Source organism: Salmo trutta, chromosome 40, assembly GCF_901001165.1.
Source record: "Salmo trutta chromosome 40, fSalTru1.1, whole genome shotgun sequence".
NCBI classification, from domain to species: domain Eukaryota; kingdom Metazoa; phylum Chordata; class Actinopteri; order Salmoniformes; family Salmonidae; genus Salmo; species Salmo trutta.
Window position 1 is genome coordinate 5411300 of NC_042996.1, and position 27758 is coordinate 5439057.

At 43.9% G+C, this 27758-nt stretch overlaps 1 protein-coding gene across 3 annotated transcripts in view; it reads left to right on the forward strand.

Annotated features, from left to right (window-relative positions):
* The window catches only part of LOC115180504 (voltage-dependent calcium channel subunit alpha-2/delta-1), a 184577-nt gene that overhangs the window by 49549 nt on the left and 107270 nt on the right, over positions 1 to 27758 (forward strand). For all 3 annotated transcript variants that reach the window (XM_029742646.1, XM_029742647.1, XM_029742649.1), the window contains exon 4: positions 23676 to 23735. In XM_029742646.1, the coding sequence (XP_029598506.1) occupies positions 23676 to 23735 (60 nt within the window). The remainder of the gene's footprint in view (positions 1 to 23675; positions 23736 to 27758) is intronic.

The following is a 27758-nucleotide window of genomic DNA, read 5'->3' on the forward strand; positions in this document are numbered from 1 at the left end:
TCACAGGTGGTTAGGCTTGTATTGACCGAGACCATCTCACAGGTGGTTAGGCTTGTATTGACCGAGACCATCTCACAGGTGGTTAGGCTTGTATTGACCTAGACCATCTCACAGGTGGTTAGGCTCATATTGACCGAGACCATCTCACAGGTGGTTAGGCTTGTATTGACCGAGACCATCTCACAGGTGGTTAGGCTCGTATTGACCGAGACCATCTCACAGGTGGTTAGGCTCGTATTGACCGAGACCATCTCACAGGTGGTTAGGCTTGTATTGACCGAGACCATCTCACAGGTGGTTAGGCTTGTATTGACCTAGACCATCTCACAGGTGGTTAGGCTTGTATTGACCTAGACCATCTCACAGGTGGTTAGGCTTGTATTGACCGAGACCATCTCACAGGTGGTTAGGCTTGTATTGACCGAGACCATCTCACAGGTGGTTAGGCTTGTATTGACCGAGACCATCTCACAGGTGGTTAGGCTTGTATTGACCTAGACCATCTCACAGGTGGTTAGGCTCATATTGACCTAGACCATCTCACAGGTGGTTAGGCTCATATTGACCGAGACCATCTCACAGGTGGTTAGGCTTGTATTGACCGAGACCATCTCACAGGTGGTTAGGCTTGTATTGACCTAGACCATCTCACAGGTGGTTAGGCTTGTATTGACCTAGACCATCTCACAGGTGGTTAGGCTCGTATTGACCGAGACCATCTCACAGGTGGTTAGGCTCGTATTGACCGAGACCATCTCACAGGTGGTTAGGCTCATATTGACCGAGACCATCTCACAGGTGGTTAGGCTCGTATTGACCGAGACCATCTCACAGGTGGTTAGGCTTGTATTGACCGAGACCATCTCACAGGTGGTTAGGCTTGTATTGACCGAGACCATCTCACAGGTGGTAAGGCTCATATTGACCGAGACCATCTCACAGGTGGTAAGGCTCATATTGACCGAGACAATCTCACAGGTGGTAAGGCTCATATTGACCGAGACCATCTCACAGGTGGTAAGGCTCATATTGACCGAGACCATCTCACAGGTGGTTAGGCTCGTATTGACCGAGACCATCTCACAGGTGGTTAGGCTCATATTGACCGAGACCATCTCACAGGTGGTTAGGCTTGTATTGACCGAGACCATCTCACAGGTGGTTAGGCTTGTATTGACCGAGACCATCTCACAGGTGGTTAGGCTTGTATTGACCGAGACCGTCTCACAGGTGGTTAGGCTCGTATTGACCGAGACCGTCTCTAATAACACCCTCCCCTATTGGTGGAAATGCTAGCGCTTTTACAGTATGTTCGACCGTAAAGCACTCGATACTTTCCACAATCCATTGTCTCGCCTGGGTTAACAAGAATATAAAGGCAGACTGCCTATTTAAAATATATTAAAATATATGCAATGTCTAGGCACCCGATTTTCCTAATTTGAATTAATCTCCATGTCTTGTCCATCTCTGTTTGTCCGCACCATGGAGTATGATGCAATATTGTGCAAACAAATTAAAGTGGGGGGAAAAATCAGTTCCCTCTATGGGAGATGGTAAATATTGAATGATTTTAATGTTCCTGAAAGTGTTGAATCAGAGTTTGATTCAGGCCTGTATTTGTGTGTGTGTGTGTGTGTGTGTGTGTGTGTGTGTGTGTGTGTGTGTGTGTGTGTGTGTGTGTGTGTGTGTGTGTGTGTGTGTGTCAGCCCAGCAGTGACTCATTATCTAGCTCACATTATTATTTACCACTTCCTGGTCCCTTTGTCAGCGCAGCTGTCGTGTTCTGTCTCTCTCTATCATTCTGCTTTCTATTCAGTTCAGATCAGACAGCCTCAACAGCTGTGCTGTCTATGTGAAATGGTGAAATTATTGTTTTGCAATTTTTTTTGTATTACTGTCAAAATGTCAACAACTGTTTAGCAGGATGCTTACTGATACTGAACCTTTCTGGAGTATGTCATAGTATAAGCCTAAGCATGTTGTGTAAATCCTAACATTCATGACTTAAAGGTGAGGTGTGAGGGATATTATGAACATGAGAGTATTGAAAACCAGTCAACCCATTGACAACCAGTCAACCCATTGATAATCCTCCCCTCCCCACACAGAAGCCGGAAAAAATCACTATCTAGCTATCTCATTTAAACAGCAGCCAGACAGTGTTGTCACTAGGCTAGCTAATTTAACACTAGAACTGCTAAAGCAGCCATTTTGACTGTTCATTAATAAAAAATAGATATTACTACCATTTTTGATGTCATGCCCCCCTCTGACCTTGACTTTTCCTAAATAAGTCTATAACACACTGTCGTTGTTAGAATCTTACCATCACAAACAGAACTGGAGTTAGAACCAGTTTTCCCCCATTGCATCTCCTTCTCCCGACAGTAGGGCCTGCGTCACTCCTTCTCCCGACAGTACGGCCTGCGTCACTCCTTCTCCCGACAGTACGGCCTGCGTCACTCCTTCTCCCGACAGTACGGCCTGCTCCACTCCTTCTCCCGACAGTAGGGCCTGCGTCACTCCTTCTCCCGACAGTAGGGCCTGCTCCACTCCTTCTCCCGACAGTACGGCCTGCTCCACTCCTTCTCCCGACAGTAGGGCCTGCGTCACTCCTTCTCCCGACAGTAGGGCCTGCGTCACTCCTTCTCCCGACAGTAGGGCCTGCGCCACTCCTTCTCCCGACAGTACGGCCTGCGTCACTCCTTCTCCCGACAGTACGGCCTGCGTCACTCCTTCTCCCGACAGTAGGGCCTGCGCCACTCCTTCTCCCGACAGTAGGGCCTGCGCCACTCCTTCTCCCGACAGTAGGGCCTGCTCCACTCCTTCTCCCGACAGTACGGCCTGCGCCACTCCTTCTCCCGACAGTAGGGCCTGCTCCACTCCTTCTCCCGACAGTAGGGCCTGCGTCACTCCTTCTCCCGACAGTAGGGCCTGCTCCACTCCTTCTCCCGACAGTAGGGCCTGCTCCACTCCTTCTCCCGACAGTAGGGCCTGCGCCACTCCTTCTCCCGACAGTAGGGCCTGCTCCACTCCTTCTCCCGACACTAGGGCCTGCGCCACTCCTTCTCCCGACAGTAGGGCCTGTTCCACTCCTTCTCCCGACAGTAGGGCCTGCTCCACTCCTTCTCCCGACAGTAGGGCCTGCGTCACTCCTTCTCCCGACAGTAGGGCCTGCGTCACTCCTTCTCCCGACAGTAGGGCCTGCTCCACTCCTTCTCCCGACAGTAGGGCCTGCTGCACTCCTTCTCCCGACAGTAGGGCCTGCGCCACTCCTTCTCCCGACAGTAGGGCCTGCTCCACTCCTTCTCCCGACAGTAGGGCCTGCTCCACTCCTTCTCCCGACAGTAGGGCCTGCTCCACTCCTTCTCCCGACAGTAGGGCCTGCTCCACTCCTTCTCCCGACAGTAGGGCCTGCGTCACTCCTTCTCCCGACAGTAGGGCCTGCTCCACTCCTTCTCCCGACAGTAGGGCCTGCGTCACTCCTTCTCCCAACAGTAGGGCCTGCTCCACTCCTTCTCCCGACAGTAGGGCCTGCTCCACTTCTTCTCCCGACACTAGGGCCTGCGCCACTCCTTCTCCCGACACTGGAATGTGCCGTGCCCAGTTGCTAATCACCCCGATAATTGCCTCAAAACTGAACTGAAACTATATCGAAACTAATTTCACACATATAACAGCAGATTAAATAAATGAAGTAAAGTAGGATGGGGAGAATGGGGGAGTTGATGAGTGAGGGGAAGAGGATAATGATAATTATGTAATCACCAGTTGTGAATGAAGAATCTATTCTATATGGTATGTACTCTATCAGTCCACCGAATCCAAGCAGTCTTATTGGTCTACTCTGGTCTACTTGGAGTACACAGTGAGAGCCTGTGTAATTTACAATGGCAAGAAGACCAAGACAAATGGATGCACATGCTAAGTTAGCAGTGCTACAAGATCTGAATGAAAACGACTGAGGGCGGAGAGGAAATGAATCATGACATCTCTGATTATTCATCTGATTCTGAGCCTCAGCCAGAATAACCTACACCTCCGAGGCCTAAACGCAAAAAAATCCAAAACGGTGCACACTGAGAAGGTGCCCAAGCCACCACCAAATGAAACGGTGAAATAGGAGAGAGGAAGAGACGACACCATTTAGATGGAACGAGCCGGTGACAATACTACGGCCAATTATCGGCACAAAATGTCATCACTGAGATAGCAGGCCCTACATCTCAAGCAAAAAACAACATCAGCAATACACTCACCAGCTTCCGTTGTTTATGTGACACGGACATGCTACAGCATTCAGGGACTGTACCGTGGCTAAGGTGTACACGGAGCAAGGAGACACTGCCTGGAATCTGTCTGTTGATGAGTTGGAAGTGTTCATTTCAATCCTGTATGTCCGTGGAGCATTCGGTGGAAAGAGCGTGTGTATGGAGAGCTACTGGTCAGACATGTATGAGATACTTTTCTTTGGAGAAACCATGTCATGGGATCGCTTCAGAGAGATCATGCTTTACCTCCATTTTGATGAAACAGAAATTCCCCATGTTATCCAACGTATAAATAACTGATTATTTTTAAATGCTGTCATATCGACACTTTTATATTCATTATTGTCACGTCCTGACCATAGAGAGCTCTTATTTTCTATGGTAGAGTAGGTCAGGGTGTGACTGGGGGGATTTATTCTAGTTTTATTTTTCTATGTTGTTTGGTTCTAGTTTCTGTTTTTCTATGTTGGGGTTTTTGGAGGATCCCCAATTAGAGGCAGCTGGTCATCGTTGTCTCTAATGGGGGATCATATTTAAGTAGTTGTTTTTCCCACCTTTGTTTGTGGGAGATTATTATGAGTTAGTGCATGTAGCACCTCTTCGTCACGGTTTGTTGTTTTGTTTATGGTTTATTGTATGTCTTGCATAGTTTCACATTGTAATAAAATATGTGGAACGATATTCACGCTGCGCCTTGGTCCGTTCCTACACACAGACGTGACAGAATCTCCCACCACCAGAGGACCAAGCAGCGTGGTCAAGAGGAATGGACCTGGGAGGAAATTCTAGACGGGAATGGACCCTGGAGGCAGGAAGGGGAGTATCGCCGTCTGAAGGAGGAGATAGAGGCAGCGAGAGCAGAATGGCAACGCAACGAGAAATAAGCACGGCAACAACGGAAGCCCAAGAGGCAGCTCCAAAAAAAAATTGGGGGGAGGGGGCACACAGAGTGGTCGGCGGAGCCGAGGGGTGAACCAGAGCCAATCAGGGAGTCGAGTGAGGAACTCGACGAAAGATTCCAGAGAGAGGTGTTGGCGTTGAGAGTGCTGCAGAGCGGGCGTGCTTACCGTGGGGAGCGTGTGACCAGTCAGGCACCGTGTTATGCGGTGATGCGCACTGTATCTCCAGTGCGCATTCATAGCCCGGTGCGCACTGTGCCTGTGCCCCGTATTTGCCGGGCTACAGTGGGCATTCAGCCAGGACGGGTTGTGCCGGCTCAGCGCTCCTGGTCTCCAGTACGCCTCCTCGGTCCAGGATATCCTGCGTCAGCTCTACACACTGTGTCGCCAGTGCACATTCACAGCCCAGTTCATCCTCTGCCAGCGCCCCGCATTTGCCGGGCTAAAGTGAGCGTTCAGCCAGGGCGGGTTGTGCCAGCTCTGCGCTCCAGACCTCCAGTGCGCCTTCACGGTCCAGTATATCCTGCACCGGTTCTACGCACCAGTTCTCCAGTGCGCCTCCACAGCCCAGTACGTCCTATGCCTCCTCCTCGCACTCTCCCTGAAGTGCGTGTCACCAGTCTGGTGCCACCTGTCCCGGCTCCACGCACTAGGCCTCCAGTGCGCCTGCCCAGTCTGGTGCGTCCTGTGCCTGCTCTCCGCACTCGCCCTGAGGTGCGTGTAACCAGTCTGGCGCCACCTGTGCCAGCCCCACGCATCAGGCCTCCAGTGCGCCTTCCCGTTCCAGAGTTTCCGATGACAGTTCCCAGTCCGGAGCTTCCGGCGACAGTTCCCAGTCCGGAGCTTCCGGCGACAGTTCCCAGTCCGGAGCCTCCTGAGGCGGCCCGCGGCCCGGAGCCTCCACCGATGCTGGCGGGTTTGCAGGATGAGAGGGTTCTTCGTCCTGCAGCAGAGCCACCTCCTATGCTGGCGGATCCACGGGATGAGAAGGTTCTTCGTTCTGCACCAGAACCGCCACCAACACTAGACACCCCCCCCTAACCCTCCCTTTTGGTTTCAGGTTTTGCGGCCGGAGTCCGCACCTTTGGGGGGGTACTGTCACGTTTCACATTATAACAAAATATGTGGAACGATATTCATGCTGCGCCTTGGTCCGTTCCTACACACAGACGTGACAATTATAATTCATTATTATTGCTTTTTTGCTGATTTTCGCTATTTGTGAAGCACACTTGGTGGTTATAATAATGTTTAGGATATTGATGTTTTCATAATTTCACCGCGCGTCTTACTGCCCATGGTGGTTTTTTAATTTTTATAAAAAGAAGCTGGTAACCTGTTCCAACACATACGCTTTCTGTTTTATATTTGTAACAAAGGCACTCCACGAATAAAATCAATTGAACACCTTATTTAATTTTTTTTACACAAAGCCTACAGTAACATAAATGAATGAAAATGCTATTTTGTTTACAATTGTAATCGTATTCTAATGTTACCTTAGACCTTCATAAGCACAACAAAATGATTATTTTTGCAATAGCATATATGGAATTTATTAATTACGCTGTTCAAATGTTGCAATCAAAATGACTGCTCATTAGCTTGAAGGGGGAGTTGCTCGAGGCCCAGCGGTTTTAAACTGCTGCCAGACACTGTGCAGTTGCTTGGGTATCTAATAAGCCTAACTCATGGCTAGTGACTATTCGGACTTAGCCGACTCCCTCTCCCTAAAAATATAATAAAAAAAGGGCAATTTTAAAAATGAGGCCTTAAATAACAAGTGCAGGACTCTGCTGGGCTTGTAAAGAAAACCAGCCATGGAGCAGGTAGCCTGAGATGATGCCTGAGGGCGCCCCACAGCGTTTGGGGAGCGTTTTAGAAGTATTGAGGCTGGATTTAACCGTAATTGGCTGTTGTTTGCAGCAGATTGAGCCTAACACAGAGTGCTTGCTGGGATAGGAGTATTATTGATGTTGCTGGAGGAGAGAGAACATCTGTTTGTCTCGCTAGCGCAGAGTGGTGGATAGATACAGTGAGAGAGACGCAGCTTTAACAAGGATGGCTCTGTAAAGTTACTCTGGTACTGTAGGAGAATTGACTGTAGGAAAGTGCTGGTGTAACCAGGCAGGTGCTACACATCGGTGGTGGATGGGGTGTTGGGTGATTTACCCCACACACAATGTAAAGCACTTTCAAATCTAACAAAAAGTGTGTCATAATCTTCGTCATCATCACTGTCATCATCATCCTTGTCATCATCAATGTCCCCAAGCTAATGCCTAGGCTTTAGCTCAACAGGTGCAGGTGTGCACAGCACAGTTTTGAGTCGTGCAGATGGGTTCAGTCGTGTGTGTGTGTGTGTGTGTGTGTGTATGTATATATATATATATATGTATAATATATATATGTGTGTGTGTGTGTGTGTATATATATATGTATGTATATATGTGTGTATATATATATATATATATATATATATATATATATATATATATATATATATATATACACACACACTGGTATGCGTGTGAACACACACGTGCGGGTGTGTGAAAGCAACTATAGCTGAAGTCTTTAACAGTATCTCCACGTCTCTCTCTGTCTCCCTCCCTCCCGGCAGGCAGGCGAGCAAGGCGGAGAGGATGTGACTAAAGTGTTGCCAGTCACAACAGCAGATGCTCATGTTCTCCTGCCTGGCGCCTTGGGACACATCAAGGAGACGACAGGAGTTTGTTCCCTTTCTAGGCGTGACTAATCCTTGTAATCAGGCAGACAGGTAGTGGAGGTAGAGGAGGCTTCTATGTGTGGCTGGATGTGTGAGTGGTGGGACAGAAAGAGGTAGAGAACAAGGGATGTGTGGGAGTGAGACCAAGAGGGACAGAAAGGTGTGTGTGTGTGTATTTCTGTTCTTTCTGTTTGAATTTATTTTATATTCACCTCGTTCAATGCCTCCCTTGAATCTCTCTTCTTCCATCTCTCTCATCTCTCCATTTTTCTCTCCATCTCTAAATTACTACAAAAAGTAGCCAAAGATGAAGAAGTGATTGTAATACAGTTGTCCACAATGGTGTGAATTGTAGTTGAATGACCATGGTGTTGGAGGTGTAGCAGGTAGAATGAGAAACAGAGATCTGTAGTGCATAGTGTCAGGGTCCATGGGATCAGAGTGACACACACACACGCACACACACATACGACACACACATAACCCCCGCCCCCCCCCAACCACACATACAGTGGCTTGCGAAAGTATTCCCCCCTTGGCATTTTTCCAATTGTGTTGCCTTACAACATGGAATTAAAATAGATTTTTGGGGGGTTTGTATCATTTGTTTACACAACATGCCTACCACTTTTTTTTTTATTGTGAACAAACAAGAAATACATCAACAAAAAACAGAAAACTTGAGCGTGCTTAACTATTCACCCCCCAAAGTCAATACTTTGTAGAGCCACCTTTTGCAGAGGGAAACAGAGGGTTAAATACATTAACATGTAATTGGGGAATGAAAACCAGGTGTGTAGAAAACAAAGACAAAACCAATGGAAAATGAAAGGTGGATCAGCGATGGCTAGAAGACCGGTGACGTCGACCGCCGAACGCCGCCCGAACAAGGCGAGGGACCGACTTCGGCAGAAGTCGTGACACATATGGAATCATGTAGTAAGCCTACAAGTGTTAAACAAATCAAAATATATTTGAGATTCTTCAAAGTAGCCACCCTTTGCCTTGATGACAGCTTTGCACACTCTTGGCATTCTCTCAACCAGCTTCACCTGGAATGCTATTCCAACAGACTTGAAGGACGTCCTACATATGCTGAGCACTTGTTGGCTGCTTTTCCTTCACTCTGCGGTCCAACTCATCCCTAACCATCTCAGCTGGATGGAGGTTGGGTGATTGTGGAGGCCAGGTCATCTGATGCAGCACTCCATCACTCTCCTTCTTGGTCAAATAGCCCTTACACCGCCTGGAGGTGTGTTGGGTCATTGTCCTGTTGAAAAACAAATGATTGTCCCAATAAGCGCAAACCAGATGGGTTGGCGTAACGCTGCAGAATGCTGTGGTAGCCATGCTGGTAAAGTGTGCCTTGAATTCTAAATAAATCACTGACAGTGTCACCAGCAAAGCACCATCAAACCTCCTCCTCCTTGCTTCACGGTGAGAACCACACATACGGAGATCATCCTTTCCCCTACTCTGCGTCTCACAAAGACACGGCGGTTGGACCAAAACATCAGAGCAAAGGACAGATTTCCACCCGTCTAATGTCCAAATGTATGCACACTCTCATGCAAATGTTCATGTTGATGAATCTCACACTGCATGGAAATGATCCCACTCATGGATTACGCACAGATTTGTGCTTACGCATGATTGATAAATGAGGCCCCAGGTCCCTACAGGTTAGGGTTTATCCAACCTCCACCCACGCAGTGTTCGTTGTGCCAGAACATTGCTATATGCTAATTTAGTTGCCGCCCTCCTGGGTAATGTTGCTTTAGCTCATTCGCTGCCTGTTATACACTGTAATAGCTCGTTAGCTAGCCTGTTCCCTATTAGCTCAGTGTTGCTCATTAGCGTGCCTGTTTACCATTCCTCGTTAGTTAGCCTGTGGCACTGTGTGTTGATTAACACTGGGAAGGACCTCGAGGGGCAGATAGAGAACAGGTGAGGGAGAGTCACATGCCAAAGCACCTGCTGACCTTTGACCCCTGACCCAATTTGACCCCTACTCTTACTTGCTCCTTAACCCCCTGAGGAGGATTCCAGTAATGAACTTGTGTGTGCGTGTGAGTGCACACACACTACCATTCAAAAGTTTGGGCTCACTTAGAAATGTCCTTGTTTTTCATGAAAACATACATGAAATCAGTTGCAAAATGAATAGGAAATATGGTCAAGATGTTGACAAGGTTATAAATAATGATTTTTAGTTGAAATAATAATTGTGTTCTTCAAACTTTGCTTTCATCAAAGAATCCTCCATTTGCAATTTCAGCCTTGCAGACCTTTGGCATTCTAGTTGTCAATTTGGTGAGGTAATCTGAAGAGATTTCATCCCATGCTCCCTGAAGCACCTCCCACAAGTTGGATTGGCTTGACAGCTCAATAGGGTTGAGATCTGGTGACTGTGCTGGTCACTCCATTATAGACGGAATACCAGCTGACTGCTTCTTCCCTAAATAGTTATTGCATAGTTTGGAGCTGTGCTTGGGTCATTTTCCTGTTGTAGGAGGAAATTGGCTCCAATTAAGCACCGTCCACTGAGTAAGGCATGGCGTTGCAAAATGGAGTGATAGCTTTCCTTCTTCAAGATCCCTTTTTTACCCTGTACAAATCTCCAACTTTACCACCACCAAAGCACCCCCAGACCATCACATTGCCTCCACCATGCTTGACAGATGGCGTCAAGCACTCCTCCAGCATCTTTTCTATTTTTCTACATCTCACAAATGTTCTTCTTTGTGATCCAAACACCTCAAACTTAGATTTGTCTGTCCATAACACTTTTTTCCAATCTTCCTCTGTCCTGTTTCTGTGTTCTTTTGCCCATCTTAATATTTTCTTTTTATTGGCCAGTCCTGAGATATGTCTTTTTCTTTGCAACTCTGCCAAGAAGGCCAGCATCCCGGAGTCGCCTCTTCACTGTTGACGTTGAGACTGGTGTTTTGCGAGTACTATTTAATGAAGCTGCCAGTTGTGGACTTGTGAGGCGTCTGTTTCTCAAACTAGACAATCTAATATACTTGTCCTCTTGCTCAGTTGTGCACCGAGACCTCCCACTCCTCTTTCTATTCTGGTTAGAGCCAGTTTGCGTTGTTCTGTGAAAGGAGTAGTACACAGCGTTGTACGAGATCTTAAGTTTCTTGGAATTTTCTCGCATGGAATAGCCTTCATTTATCAGAACAAGAATAGACTGACGAGTTTTAGAAGAAAGTACTTTGTTTCTGCCCATTTTGAGCCTGTAATCAAACCCACAAATGCTGATGCTCCAAATACTCAACTAGTCTAAAGCCCAGTTTTATTGCTTCTTTAATCAGAACAACAGTTTTCAACTGTGCTAACATATCTGCAAAAGGGTTTTCTAAAGATCAATTAGCCTTTTAAAAACGATAAACTTGGATTAGCTAACACAACGTGCCATTGGAACACCGGAGTGATGGTTGCTGATAATGGGCCTCTGTACACCTATGTAAAAAAGCCATTTCCAGCTACAATAGTCATTTACAACATTAACACTGTATTTGTGATCAATTTGATGTTATTTTAATGGCCAAAAAAATTGCTTTTCTTTCAAAAACAAGGACTTTTCCAAGTGACCCCAAACTTTTGAATGGTAGTGTACATGCTTGCATGAGTTGTGAATGCACTAACTATAAGTCGCTCTGGATAAGAGCATCTGCTACAGAAAATTACTCAAATGTAAATTGTGTGTGTATATTTGTGACTCGTTTCAGGAGACTAGGCATATGTCGCGTGTCACTACTTCACAGGTGAGCCATTTGAACATAAACTTTTTTTTCAAATCAAAATGTGTTTTTGGGCAGAAATGCCTTCTGGAACATGTGAACTTTCATGTGCCTTAATAACAAACTCGTATTCCAGCTGTAAATATGAATACAATTGTTAAATTAAGAGCCTAGTTGGTTTAGCCACAGAAGAAGACAGCATCCTTCCCACTAGCTATGATTGGCTGCGATGAGTGCGCTGGGTATGCCGAGAGATGAGTTCAGGTCTGCTACTCTTCTGTCTATTTGAGCTGGTCAGTATGTGTAGGTAATCCTGTCTAGCGTGGCTTTAAAAAATATATATTGCGTAGTAGAACCGCATAAGTGTTCCCACTTTCTGGAGGACCGAGTTTTGAAATCAGTGGAATTGGAGTATGATAGGTAAGGAGATGGAGAAACACCTGTCTCCGGATTACATCTTCAAACTAAGGGCAACCTTGGAATCCGTGATAGAGAGGGAGAATTCTCCAGCCATGTATATGTGTAAAATAGTCTAGCTAGCTACATTTTCATATATTACACATTTCTAATTGTGTCAGAAAGTGTTTTCATTTCAAGTTAAAGTGTACTGTTAGCTCACTAGCTAACATTAGCTGACTCGCTAGCTAACGTTACGTGTATGATCTGTGTAGTAATATTATTTGTATCTCAGAGCCATTTGCTTTGCTAGTTATAGCCTAATGTTAGCTAGCTAACATTGAACCTAGTTGGTTAGTTACCTGCAGATTCATGCATGAGTTTGGATTATGGTTTGGTGTTTAGCTAGCTAGCTACGTCTTAACAAAAGACTCCACTATGCAGGTATCCATTTCAACAGAATGTTCAGGATGTCACTGCGAAACGATAGCTGTTGATAGAAGTGGCTGGTAAATTCGTTCAAGCTATCTACTTCGATTTCAGAGCACTCTCATCTGAGTGTGCCAGAGCGAAGAATAACTGACGAATTTACGAACACCCAATACCCGTTTTAATATGGCCGGTGTCTGTAAACGTTGGCAAAAAAAGCATCATGAAATTGTTACCAGCAGCACAGTTGCAGTCACCAATGCTCTGGATGACATAAAAACAGCCTAACCAGCTCTGCTAGGGTGAGTGAAATGGTCAGAGTGAGCTGTTCACTCATTTGTATCTGAAAGGAGCTAGACAAAGTTAGCTTGGGTCCTTGACGGCTGTTGTTAGGACAGAACGCTCGGATCAACCCTTAAAGAGATGGGTGGGGCTAAAGCTTGAGAGGGTGTGAACAATGCTGAATGGGTGTAGACAAAGAGCTCTTCAGTAGGTACTAAAACATTCAAATGCCATTTTCTCAAAAGTGAGGTTACACGTTTATAAACCTTCAAAGCAGATTTACTTTCCCTTTGTTCCTCAACTGTAGTGTATGATATACAGTTTAAAGCTCTGAGTCTCTACTTTTATCCAATGTAAAAAAAAACATTTAAAATTTTAGACATGACTGAATGGAGCGGGTCGGTCACATTTGTGTGTTCGTGTACCCACCCCTGCACCCACTTGTTCCGCCATAGCTGTTGGCAGTGCGTAAAGACAGTCGTGATTGATGGGACCCAAGGTAGAGAGCGGTCACTAAAGTCCTATTAAGGCGAATATACAGAGTACACCATAAACCCAAAGACGCCTATATTCTCTCAGCCAAAGACATTAGGTTTAATCAAATCGAATTGTATTCATCACATGCCCCGAATACAACAGGTGTAGACTTGACCGTGAAGTGCTTACTTGCGAGCCCATTCCCAACAATGCAGAGTCCAAAGGTAAGACAAATATTTGCTAAATTAAACAAGGACATAGTAACACAATAAAATACCAATAACGAGGCAATATACAAAGAGTACCAGTCATAGCCACGGGGAGTAGGGGTGCTGAGGGGCTGCAGCACTCCCTGATATGTGCATCTGCTTCTCACGTTTTTAAAGGTAATTTATACCTGTTGAGGCCAGGGGGCAGGATCTTATCCCGGTATTGGGATTCATTGTCATGTGACCATGGCGGGGAATTCAAAACTGCAAGAGTAATCATTTCAAATAATCAAATAATCAACTATTTTCCTCCATTTGAAAGATATATCTCCTAAATCTAACCACGCTGTCCGATTTTCAGAGGCTTTACGGAGAATGCATAAAGTTAGGTTATGTGAGGAGAGTACATTGACAATAGCTGCGTGTAATGTTTAGCCAATTCAAAGAAGGGCATCAACAGACAGAAAACTAGCTAGAATTATGCACTTACCTTTGACAATCTGCATCAGATGACACTCATAGGACATTATGTTAGACAATACATGCATTTTTAGTTCCATCAAGTTCATATTTATATCCAAAAACAGCATTTACAGTCGCGGTGAAATTCAGAATTTTTTTCGGCTCGAATGCTCCCAGTGAATCCAGCATTACAAATCACGGAATTACTATTCGAAAACATTGGTAAATTATAATATTGTCATTCAAAGAATAATATATTATCATCTCGTAATTGCTACCGAATGGCCAGATCTCAAAATAACTTTACTGGGAAATCACATTTTGCAATAAACTGGGTACTATGCTAACAACATAAGCTAAGCTATAAGCTAAGCTAAGCTATACCGTTAGCATTAGCATCATCTAATATCGATAATAACAGTCTAAATATCCCCTTACCTTTGATTATCTCCATCAGAAGGCGCTGCCAGGGATCCCAGGTCCAGAACAAATGTGGTTTCTTTTGACAAAGTTCATAATTTATGTCCAAATAGTTAGCGTTCAGTAGGCTCCCACAAAATGAGGTGGGCAGTGTAAAGTCACGCCGAAAAGCTAAAAAAAACCTAGTAAATAATCTATTTATGTTTGTTCAAACATGTCAAACGTTGTTTAGCATTAATCTTTTGGTCCATTTTTAACGTGAAACATCAGTAAACATCAGTAATATTTTCACACAACCTATCAAGTGTCTAGAATAAACGATTATGACAAAGACACTCTTCTCAGATTTATGCGCAGGCGCAAAAAATGAAGTGATGACGTGTCAACTTACAAGCATTCTAATTCGGTCTGTATTCATCACAGATGCTTCCAACAACTTTATAAAGATCGTTGACATCTAGTGGAAGCAGTAGGAGTTGCGAACTGAATCCTTTCTCACTATGGTATCTATAAAACAATGACACTAAATAGTACAGTCACAAAATTCTCATTTTTTTAAATCAATTTTTCACAGGTTTTTGCCTGCAATATGAGTTTTGTTATACTTACAGACACCATTCAAACTGTTTTAGAAAATTCAGAGTGTTTTCTATCCAAACCTGAACAATAATATGCATATTCTAGCTTCTGAGTTGGTGTAGGAGGCAGTTAAAAATGGGCACATATTTTTTTCCAAAATTCTCAATACTGCCCCCTAGCCCAAACAGGTTAAAAATGACAAAGAATAAAAAAGTTTGCAAAGTTGAAGTCGGAAGTTTACATACACCTTAGCCAAACACATTTAAACTCAGTTTTTCACAATTCCTGACATTTGATCCTAGTAAAAATACCTTGTCTTAGGTCAGTTAGGATCACCACTTTATTTTAAGAATGTGAAATGTCAGAATAATAGTAGAGAGAATGACTTATTTCAGCCTTGATTTCTTTCATCACATTCCCAGTGGTTCAGAAGTTTACATACACTCAATTAGTGTTTGGTAGCATTGCCTTTAAATTGTTTAACTTGGGTCAAACGTTTCAGGTAGCCTTCCACAAGCTTCCCACAATAAGTTGGGTGAATTTTGGCCCATTCCTCCTGACAGAGCTGGTGTAACTTAGTCAGGTTTGTAGGCCTCCTTGCTCGCACACGCTTTTTCAGTTCTACCCACAAATTTTCTACAGGTTTGAGGTCAGAGCTTTGTGATGGCCACTCCAATACCTTGACTTTGTTGTCCTTAAGCCATTTTGCCACAACTTTGGAAGTATGCTTGGGGTCATTGTCCATTTGGAAGACCAAACTTTAACTTCCTGACTGATGTGTTGAGATGTTGCTTCAATATATCCACATAATTTTCCTCTCTCATGATGCCATCTATTTTGTGTAGTGCACCAGTCCCTCCTGCAGCAAAGCACCCCCACAACATGATGCTGCAGTTGCAAACCGTAATCTGGGTTTTTTATGGCAGTTTTGGAGCAGTGGCTTCTTCCTTGCTGAGCGGCCTTTCAGGTTATGTCGATATAGGACAGCATCTTCATAAGGTTCTTTGCTGTTGTTCTGGGATTGATTTGCACCTTTCGCACCAAAGTACGTTCATCTCTTGGAGACAGGCGTCTCCTTCCTGAGCGGTATGACGGCTACGTGGTCCCATGGTGTTTATACTTGCGTACTATTGTTTGTACAGATGAACGTGGTACCTTCATTCATTTGGAAATTGCTCCTAAGGATGAACTAGACTTGTGGAGGTCTACAATTTTTTTTCTGAGGTCTTGGCTGATTTCTTTTGATTTTCCCATGACATCAAGCAAAGAGGCACTGAGTTTGAAGGTAGGCCTTGAAATACATTCACAGGTACACCTCCAATTGACCCGAATGATGTTCGAAGCTTCGAAAGCCATGTCATCATTTTCGGGAATTTTCCAAGCTGTTTAAAGGCACAGTCAACTTAGTGTATATAAACTTCTGACCCACTGGAATTGTGATATAGTGAATTATAAGAGAAATAATCTGTCTGTAAACAATTGTTGGAAAAATTACTTGTGTCATGCACAAATTAGATGTCCTAACCGACTTACCAAAACTATAGTTAGTTAGCAAGAAATTTGTGGAGTGCTTGAAAAACGAGTTTTAATGACTCCAACCTAAGTGTACGTAAACTTCTGACTTCAACTGTGTGTGTATATATATATATATATATATATATATATATATATATATAAAATCCCACCAAATTAATACACTAGGCCTTTATTACTCCCGTATGAGTGGAGAAAAATACTCTACAGCAGAGTGGAGAATAATTCTCCACAGCATGGAATGTGAGTGTGTGAGTAGAGTCTAGTGAGTGTGCATAGAGCCAGTACAAGAGAGTCAGTGAAAAAATATCAATCTATAAACGTGGCGCATGCAACAATTTCACTGACTTACAGTAGGATATATCAGGAAATCAATCAATTAGGTCCTAATCTATGGATTTCCTGATTTCCCAATCAGAATGAGATTTTCCCCACAATTGGGCTTTATTACAGACAGAAATACTCCTCAGTTTCATCAGCTGTCTTGGTGGCTGGTCTGAGACCATCCCGCTAGCCGGATGTGGAGGTCCTGGGCTGACGTGGTTACACATGGTCTGCGGTTGTGATGCCGGTTGGACGTACTGCCAAATTCTGTAAAACGAAGTAGGACGCAGCTTATGGTAGAGAAATTAACATTCAGTTATCTGGCAACTGCTCTGGTGGACATTCCTGCTGTCAGCATGCCAATTGCACGCTTCCTTAAAACTTGAGACATCTGTGGCATTGTGTTGTGTGTCAAAATTGCACATTTTAGAGTGGCCTTTTATTGTCCCCAGCACAAAGTGCACCTGTGTAATGATCGTGCTGTTTAATCAGCTTCTTGATATGCCATACCTGTCAGGTGGATGGATTATTTTGGCAAAGGAGAAATGCTCACTAACAGGGATTTCAACAAATTTGTTCAGAGATAAGCTTTTTGCATGACTGAAAAATGTCTGGGATCTTTTATTTCAGATTATGAAACATGGAATCAACACTTTTCATGTTGTGTTTATATTTTAGTTCAGTATATTTCAATTGACTGATTTTGTTCTATGAACTGTACCTGAATAATATCTTTGAAATTGTTGCATGTTGCGTTTATATTTTTGTTCAGCACATTTGATTGTTCCACTGATCATCATCTCTTCTCTTTGATCTTGCATCAAGTATGAATTGAAACAATGATCATATTTTGGGGCATAGCTTCCTTACTGATCCCCTCTTTATTCTTTATTCTCCTCTCTCTCTCTCTCTCTCTCTCTCTCTCTCTCACTAAACATGAACACCTCCTATAACCCCCCTCTCTCTTGCTCACTCTCTCTCTCTCTCTCTCTCTTTCTCACTAAACATTAACACCTCCTATAACCCCCCTCTCTCTTGCTCACTCTCTCTCTCTCCGTCTGTCTCCTTTCCCTGATTGGGGAATGTATCTCGAATCCTCCTCAGTGATAAAGACTGAGAAACATCTTCCTCTCCATGTTTACATGCTTCTCCTGTCTAAATAATGGATGAAGGGATGGATATGAGCGCTAAACGGAGGGGAAACTAGTAGTCTGGATTTACTGTCTCAGAGGAGGGGAGAGGCTGGAGAGGCAGAGAGGGGAACACAAAGAAAGATGGCATCCCATGGGATTTATGTGTTCAAATTCACTTCACTTCAGATCTTGTCAACATAGATATTTTTCAGATAATTAGTTAAGTCTGTTTCCTCAATTGAATTCAGAACTGATTTAATTGATCCAAAATTTGCTCCAATATTTATTTGGCACAGATAGGAGATTCACCCCAGATCCATAATCTATGGATACAGACATAGTTGTCAGGTCGACTTGTTTGGAGGGATGCTGAATCTTCAGAACTCCTGTGTGAGAGTTGTAAATAATTTACCAGCCTGAATTTAAACTGTGGCTCAAAGCATTTAGTCCTCATTCAGAATTCAAGCGCTTTGCTAGAGCGTTTAACACAGTCTGAATTTATTTAACAACGTAACCCAAGGGGATGTGATCATGCTGTGGATGACTGACCTTTTGAGTGTGTGTGTGTGTGTGTGTTGGGCTCCAATAGGCACAGTTTTGTTGGCATGTGTGTTAATCCTCACTAACTCGGTCCATTCTTCCTGTCACACACACACACACACACACACACACACACACACAGACACCTGAATGAAGTCTCAAGTTTTTGTCCTCACAGCACCAACAACTGACACACACCTAAAGCATGTTTCACATTTTCCTCTCATTGCATATCATATAGCACGTCCTCATGACACAATCAAATTCACCTCTTTCCCCACTCAGAATACGGGGTCCAGCCTGCCTGACAACCGTCGCTGAGATCCTCAGATAACAAGGCAGATACTTTTGTTAAACAGAAAACCCATGGCAGCAGATCCACAAGGTCTGCCATTAGAGGTGACTGTATAGTTCCCTTAAGGAAAAGCACCTTTAGTCAATCTGCTTTCTCTGTGAGAGCTTCCCATGTCTGGAACACACTGCCATCAGACACACAACTGCACCACCTATCACACCTTCACAAAAAAACATAGACATGGCTAATGGCCAATCAGACTTGTGAACATAATCCCTAGCTGTGTATTGTTGCTTTCCATGTTGTCTGTAGCTTGTGAGGTGTGGAAACACGGTTGCTTTTATATATTTTGTTTTGTTGCTTTTTGTGTTATGTTGTTCTGTCTGCGTGCTACTTGTTGCTTGTTCTATGTTGCTCTACATGTGCTCACTGCTCATTGTTTGTCTTTATTGTAATTATTTTAATAAGCTGCCCAGGGACAGCGGTTGAAAATTAGCCGGCTGGCTAAACCGGCACTTTTATTGAAACGTTGATTAATATGCACTGTCCCTGTAAAATTAAACAAATAAACTCAAACTATGGACATCGCCATGGCAACCACACGTCAAACAGCGAGCTCACGCTTGCCTCAGTGTGCGCACAAGTCTCAAGTCACTCAGTATAATTAGCTGTCTGAAAAGGAACCGCAGTAATGGATTTCATTATCAAAACTTTCTATAAACATTGCAACACCCCAGTTCATTAGGAAGAAACTGAGAGAAGGAGCTAAGCTCCAAATACAGATTGTCTTTCATTCTGCATGAGAGGCGAACGTTGTTCGGCGAACGTTGTTCGGGTGTTGGCTCTTCAGGAAGGATCAGAGAGAGGTTTGAATGTGTCTGCACTGAGAGAAATGAGTGTCATAGTTATCACAGTAGGTTTCCACTGATATATGTACAGTGAGGAGCTCATCATGAGAGATCATGTTATGTGTTGCCTGATCTGCCCCATAATGGTCAGCCCAATAATTCCTCTTAGAGATGCTTCTACAATAAACTGATTTGTACCACATTCAAGTTAAATTATTGGATTCTTCACACATCACACTAATCCCATTCCGTACCCTTTTCAAGCTTTTTTAAAGAAATTATATGAAAACAAGCTTTTATACTTACAAGACCATCATGCTTGATTGAGGGAGCTGTTTTGTCTTGCAGTAATGTGGTGCCTGCCTGTATTTCCTTAAACCTTTATTTTAGCAATACATATCACTTTCTTTGGTCAGTAGGTGTCCAACATAACAACAGGTGGTTGTGTGTTGGACACAGTCACTCATATATAGAGGTCTATAGAGCCTGTTTCTATTCCTGATCTATATAAGCGTTAGCTTACCTGTGTAATATTGACAAGCTCAGAAACACTTGTTTTGCAAACATGGTCCTGTTTTATCAATGAGCAGTTCATTACCTCTGTCAAATGAATATGTAGCTTAAAGTCATGTGTGTATTTCTATTTATTTTACTATAAAGATGGTGAAGCTGCAATTATACACATATACAATAGCCCTATTTCTAAAAATGCATACAGGCTAATTATACAGTATACAGTGAGAATACCAAACATTAGGAACATCTCGTCTTCTCTATGCTGCATGTTCGGCTGCAAACTAAACATCTCTTGAACAACTGCAGCAGGCAATCTTATGAGGTGGTGTTAACTGGGAAGGCCTGTGACAGGGTGATATAATACAGGGGTTCCCAACTTTTCCACTCAGGGCCACCCTTCCAGCATTGGAGAACATCCCGCTGTGTTCGCGCAACGTCTAGTTCTATGGGCACTAGCGCTGTTCATGACACAAACTGTTCACACCCCTCTTGTTGGTGGAGATCATTTTGCAGTTTTAAAGCAAAATGTCTTGCAATTCTATACATTTAGCCATGTCTAATGTGTATTAATGTGATATTTGAGAATTACAACAATATCTATAGGCTAAAAAAACATAATAAAAAACATTAGCTGACATGGGCTAGTTGATCTGGACATTTCTGACAAGTTATAAATAGCTCTCTAAGGTGTGCAATGACTAATCTGACAAGTTATAAATAGCTCTCTAAGGTGTGCAATGACTAACCTGACAAGTTATAAATAGCTCTCTAAGGTGTGCAATGACTAATCTGACAAGTTATAAATAGCTCTCTAAGGTGTGCAATGACTAATCTGACAAGTTATAAATAGCTCTCTAAGGTGTGCAATGACTAACCTGACAAGTTATAAATAGCTCTCTAAGGTGTGCAATGACTAACCTGACAAGAGGAACTGATGATCCACTACCTGATTTTGAAATTGGACCTTGTGCATTCTACTATTAACAGTTACAACTTTCAATAGTAAGTTTAAAGCGGGACTGAGTTCCCGGGCCTCCCAGTTCCAACCAGGCACTATATGTATCCTAATTACCTCACCAACTGAGCTAATTGTTCAATATCAGTGATTGGCCCTAATTCTTCCTGCTTGGTCTTCCAGGCACAAAATAAAAAAGTCACCTCAAAAACAAGAAATACCTGTGGCATTGCTGAACCAGGTTAGCCATTAGCAGTGCAGCACTTTAGAATCAATCTTAGTTTTAGGGCTGTCGGTTTACTTCGTGATTCAAACACTAAACCAATGTTTCCTCTACACTGCGCCAGTGATGCCAATTTAGCAATTTTGTTGCTAGATTTAGCAACTTTTCTTTCAAACAGCACCTAGCAACAAATTTAGATACTTAAAAAAATGTATTTGGAACTTTTAGCAACTTTTGAAAAGTGACTCAAATGCTAAAACGCACGCATTTTCCCTCTAAATGACACAAAAACGATGTCACACACTCAGTCACAACACATGTGCCTGGCTGCAAAAGTGCATTGTGAGTGACGTCAGCAGCAGGCACTCAGCTCGTGCACAGGGGTAGTGTTGTATTCTGAGACAGGCTTGAATATGCAAATAACCCAATAGGCAGAGGGGTAGCCTACATTGTCTAATTCTAGTTAATTGAATTTATATAAAGTGGTTTCTTGCATCATACAACACAAAACAATGCAATTTACAGTCACATATTTGGCCCATGGTGTTAGAGACCAAGTAAAACATCATGAATTAATGTCAAGCCCTTCATAATGTAAAATGTTTTTAAAAGTCTCATGCAATGTGGGCCTACGTTAAACACCACATATAGGCTACTGTAGGATATCTCATAGAAATCAAAAGCTATTTCCATGTGAAAATGGTATGGGATTTGCTCCATTGGTTTTGTTGGTAGGACTACATTATGCTCAAATAGCCTATTGGCTAATGTCTGAAACTGTAAGGGAACAGCCTGTGTTCACTGTAAACGTGTGCCGGAAGTTGCACAAAGTTCTCACAATGTTCAAGTTTCCGCTCACAAGATCAAACATTTGCTCAGTGCCTCCCAAAAATGTAGGGAACATTGCACTTCACCCTAAAAACATTACCCCTCCCTCTATACTCCATCTCTGTCAGTACACTGTTTATTTTTGTCCATCAATTAGTCTTAGCTTTGATAGGGTCAGCAGGCCCACAAAGCTACAAGAAGCCCAGGGGAAGATGCAAGCCAATAACGCTAGCCAGCGCTAAACACATTAGCTTTAGAATAGTGTTAGCCACCTCAATTTATTCAGCGACGGACAGAAAAAGAAGGTGCTTGCAAAGCACTCTGGCAGGCAGTATGCATTGAGGGTCCATTGGCTTTGATTAGGCATAATCACTGTAATTATGCACTTGTGATATCATTGTGTAGAGGAGATGATGTAATGCTAACACAGCTCTCATTGTAGCCAAATGGAGAGACTTAGCGTAAGCGTGTGGTAGCATCATGCAGCTCACCCAGCCTGCAGCGATAGCGTTGCAAAGAAAGACCGCATAAGCTCAGTGCATTTGTCTTTGGGCTGCTAGGATCCAGGTTGTGTGGTTTTCTGAGCCAAAGAAAAGGGGACACTTGGCCTGCAGAGCCGAGTTCTGAAAGATACAGCACTTAAACACAAACTGCCATTGTGAAGATTGTAAGATCTCTGCCCCTGTGATTCATCCTCAAAGGAAGCTCATTGTTTTGTTTTTCTTTGTTTGATTTTCTTGTTACTATCTCATCTCACTAACCCCCCACTTCGCCTTTATTCAATTAATTTAACTTATAACATTTATGGGTGACATGAATAACTCCCTTTCTGCAGTACTAGTAGCTAGTGACTGGAATTAGATTCCATATTTCCCCAGGGGAAATGAGTGTTACAGTGTGTTTCTAGACCAGTTTGAGATGAAAAGATGATCCTCATTAGAAACCCATTAACCTAGTCATTAGGGCCAGATCTGGGTCAATGTGTAGGGGGGTCTAATTTGAGCATATCTTATACTGTGACACCCCCAGCCTCGTTTCACACCTGGCGGTGTCAAATGAAAATGTGTTTGTTTAGATTTTCAGTCTAAAATAACTTCCTGTGTTGACAGCCTTACTAGTGGTTGTAGAAGTAGTGGCAATTGTTTGAATTAGCCATGATAAGGTGAGCCAGTTGTTTGAATTAGCCATGATAAGGTGAGCCAGTTGTTTGAATTAGCCATGATAAGGTGAGCCAGTTGTTTGAATTAGCCATGATAAGGTGAGCCAGTTGTTTGAATTAGCCATGATAAGGTGAGCTGAGGTGTGTAATGTACCCTCAGTATATGTTGTGTACGGTGGAGGAGTATGGTGGCTTTTATGCTCTTAACACTTTCATGTCCGTGATCAATGTTCATGAAAATTTGTACCATTCTCTCTCTCTCTCTCTCTCCCTCTCTCTCTTTCTCTCTCTCTCTCTCTCTCTCTCTCTCTCTTCCTTTATTTCTCTCTCTGCTTGCCACAAGCACTATGTCAACTCCTTAATTGAAAGGAAATATGTGTTAAAATTCCAACTCTATTTCTCTGTTTTTTTGTCCAGGCGTTGGCATCCGCTGCAGAGGATTTTCAGATGTGGCATCGGTGGAAGAATGATCCTGAGGTGAGTGAGTGGTTGTGTAGATCAACATTATTAATGTCCTCATTATCTCTGGATGCATTACCTACAGAAGCCTTGAACTCTATAAGAAGAGATTGATTTGATTCACGATCATATATGATTTTTGTAATTGCCAGCAGCTTACCACCCTGCATCCCACTGCTGGCTTGCCTCTGAAGCTAAGCAGGGTTGGTCCTGGTCAGTCCCTGGGTGGGAGACCAGATGCTGCTGAAAGTGGTGTTGGAGGGCCAGTAGAAGGCATTCTTTCCTCGGTTCTAAAAAACAATATCCCAATGCCCCAGGGCCAGTGATTGGGGATATTGCCCTGTGTAGGGTGCCTTCTTTTGGATGGGACATTAAACGGGTGTCCTGACTCTCTGTGGTCACTTATTGTAAGAGTAGGGGTGTTAACCTGGCTAAATTCCCAATCTGGCCCTCATAACATCATGGCCACCCAATCATCCCTATCTTCCAATTGGCTCATTCACCCCCATCTCCCCCTGTGATTATTCCCCAGGTTGTTGCTGTAAATGACAATGCGTTCTCAGTCAACTTACCTGGTAAAAGAAAAACATTGGATGGTCATTTTTGTATAGAATCTCATTAGATTGACAATAGAGTTTTAATATCCTTCAATTAAGTAGAATTCAATTAGATTGCATTGGGACACATTCAGAGCACATTCATGCACACACTGGGTCTACTCTCTCAAATTCCCATTAAGCCAGTATACAGTGCATTCGGAAAGTATTCAGACCCCTTACCTCTTTCCACATTCCACATTTAGTTTCATTCTAAGATGGATTAAATAAATGTTTTTCGTCATCAATCTACACACAATACCCCATAATGACAAAGCGAAAACAGGTTTTTAGAAATGTTTGCAAATGTATTAAAAATAAAAAACATAAATACCTTATTTACATAAGTATTCAGACCTTTTGCTATGAGACTCGAGGTTGAGCTCAGGTGCATCCTGTTTCTATTGATCATCCTTGAGATATGTCTACAACTTAATTGGAGTCCATCTGTTGTAAATTCAATTGATTGGACATGATCTGGACAGGCACACACCTGTCTATACAAGGTCCCACAGTTGACAGTGCATGTCAGAGCAAAAACCAAGCCATGAGGTCAAAGGAATTGTCCGTAGAGCTCCGAGACAGGATTGTGTCGATGCACAGATTTGGAGAAGGGTACCAAAACATTTCCGCAGCATTGAAGGTCCCCAAGAACACAGTGGTCTCCATCATTCTTAAATAGAAGAAGTTTGGAACCACCAAGACTCTTCCTAGAGCTGACCGCCCGGCCAAACTGAGCAATCGAGGGAGAAGGGCCTTGGTCAGGGAGGTGACCAAGAACCTGATGGTCACTCTGACAGAGCTCCAGAGTTTTTCTGTGGAGATGGGAGAACCTTCCAGAAGGACAACCATCTCTGCAGCACTCCACCAATCAGGGTTTTATAGTAGAGTGGCCAGACGGAAGCCACTCCTCAGTAAAAGCCACATGACAGCCCGCTTGGAGTTTGCCAAAAGGCACCTAAAGGACTCGCAGACTGTGAGAAACAATATACTCTGGTCTGATGAAACCATGATTGAACTCTTTGGCCTGAATGCCAAGGGTCACATCTGGAGGAAACCTGGCACCATACCTACGGTGAAGCATGGTGGTGGCAGCATCATGCTGTGGGGATGTTTTTCAGCGGCAGGGACTGGGAGACTAGTCAAGATCGAGGGAAAGATGAACGGAGCAAAGTACAGAGAGATCCTTGATGAAAACCTGCTCCAGGGCACTCAGGATCTCAGACTTGGGCAAAGGTTCACCTTCCAACAGGACAACAACCCTAAGCACACAGCCAAGACAACGCAGGAGTGGCTTCGGAACAAGTCTCTAAATGTCCTTGAGTGGCCCAGCCAGAGCCCGGACTTGAACCCAATCGAACATCTCTGGATAGACCTGAAAATAGCTGTGCTGCAACGCTCCCATCCAACCTGACAGAGCGTGAGAGGATCTGCAGAGAGGAATGGGAGAAACTTCCCAAATACAGGTGTGCCAACCTTGTAGCTCCATACCCAAGAAGACTCGAGGCTGTAGTCGCTGCCAAAGGTGCTTCAACAAAGTAATGAGTAGAAGATCTGAATACTTACGTAAATGTGATATTTCAGATTTTTTACATTTTTATAAATGTGCAAACATTTCTCTAAACCTGTTTTTGCTTTGTCATTATGGGGTATTGTGTGTAGATTAATGAGATAAAAAAAAATATTATTTTTTTTGAATAAGGCTGTAATGTAACAAAATGTGGAAAAAGCCAAGGGGTCTGAATACTTTACGAATGCACTGTATATGAACACGATTCCAATATCCTTTTCCTCTACTTGGACTCACTCCCCATCGGACACATTTCTCTACTGAGCCGCCTGTCTCTGCACTTGATTAGTAGGCCTCATCATGAATTATGATGCAGTTCCTCAACTCCCCATGTCCAAACGTTCTTTGTCCGAGCCGCAACGTTTTTCTAATGAATTCAAATTGTTAATTTACTTCTCCTACTTAGTAATGCAAAAGCCACTCACTTTCGGCAGCGATATTGAAAATTACAAATTACCTGTTTTTATATTTATTTATTTATATATATATATATATATATATATATATATATATATATATATATATATATATATATATATATATATATATATACACTGCTCAAAAAAATAAAGGGAACACTTAAACAACACAATGTAACTCCAAGTCAATCACACTTCTGTGAAATCAAACTGTCCACTTAGGAAGCAACACTGATTGACAATAAATTTCACATGCTGTTGTGCAAATGGAATAGACAACAGGTGGAAATTATAGGCAATTAGCAAGACACCCCCAATAAAGGAGTGGTTCTGCAGGTGAGGACCACAGACCACTTCTCAGTTCTTTTGCTTCCTGGCTGATGTTTTGGTCACTTTTGAATGCTGGCGGTGCTTTCACTCTAGTGGTAGCATGAGACAGAGTCTACAACCCACACAAGTGGCTCAGGTAGTGCAGCTCATCCAGGATGGCACATCAATGCGAGCTGTGGCAAGAAGGTTTGCTGTGTCTGTCAGCGTAGTGTCCAGAGCATGGAGGCGCTACCAGGAGACAGGCCAGTACATCAGGAGACGTGGAGGAGGCCGTATGAGGGCAACAACCCAGCAGCAGGACCGCTACCTCTGCCTTTGTGCAAGGAGGAGCAGGAGGAGCACTGCCAGAGCCTTGCAAAATGACCTCCAGCAGGTCACAAATGTGCATGTGTCTGCTCAAACGGTCAGAAACAGACTCCATGAGGGTGGTATGACGGCCCGACGTCCACAGGTGGGGGTTGTGCTTACAGCCCAACACTGTGCAGGACGTTTGGCATTTGCCAGAGAACACCAAGATTGGCAAATTCGCCACTGGCGCCCTGTGCTCTTCACAGATGAAAGCAGGTTCACACTGAGCGCATGTGACAGACGTGACAGAGACGCCATGGAGAACGTTCTGCTGCCTGCAACATCCTCCAGCATGACCGGTTTGGCGGTGGGTCAGTCATGGTGTGGGGTGGCATTTCTTTGGGGGGCCGCACAGCCCTCCATGTGCTCGCCAGAGGTAGCCTGACTGCCATTAGGTACCGAGATGAGATCCTCAGACCCCTTGTGAGACCATATGCTGGTGCGGTTGGCCCTGGGTTCCTCCTAATGCAAGACAATGCTAGACCTCATGTGGCTGGAGTGTGTCAGCAGTTCCTGCAAGAGGAAGGCATTGATGCTATGGACTGGCCCGCCCGTTCCCCAGACCTGAATCCAATTGAGCACATCTGGGACATCATGTCTCGCTCCATCCACCAACGCCACGTTGCACCACAGACTGTCCAGGAGTTGGCGGATGCTTTAGTCCAGGTCTGGGAGGAGATCCCTCAGGAGACCATCCGCCACCTCATCAGGAGCATGCCCAGGCGTTGTAGGGAGGTCATACAGGCACGTGGAGGCCGCACACACTACTGAGACTCAT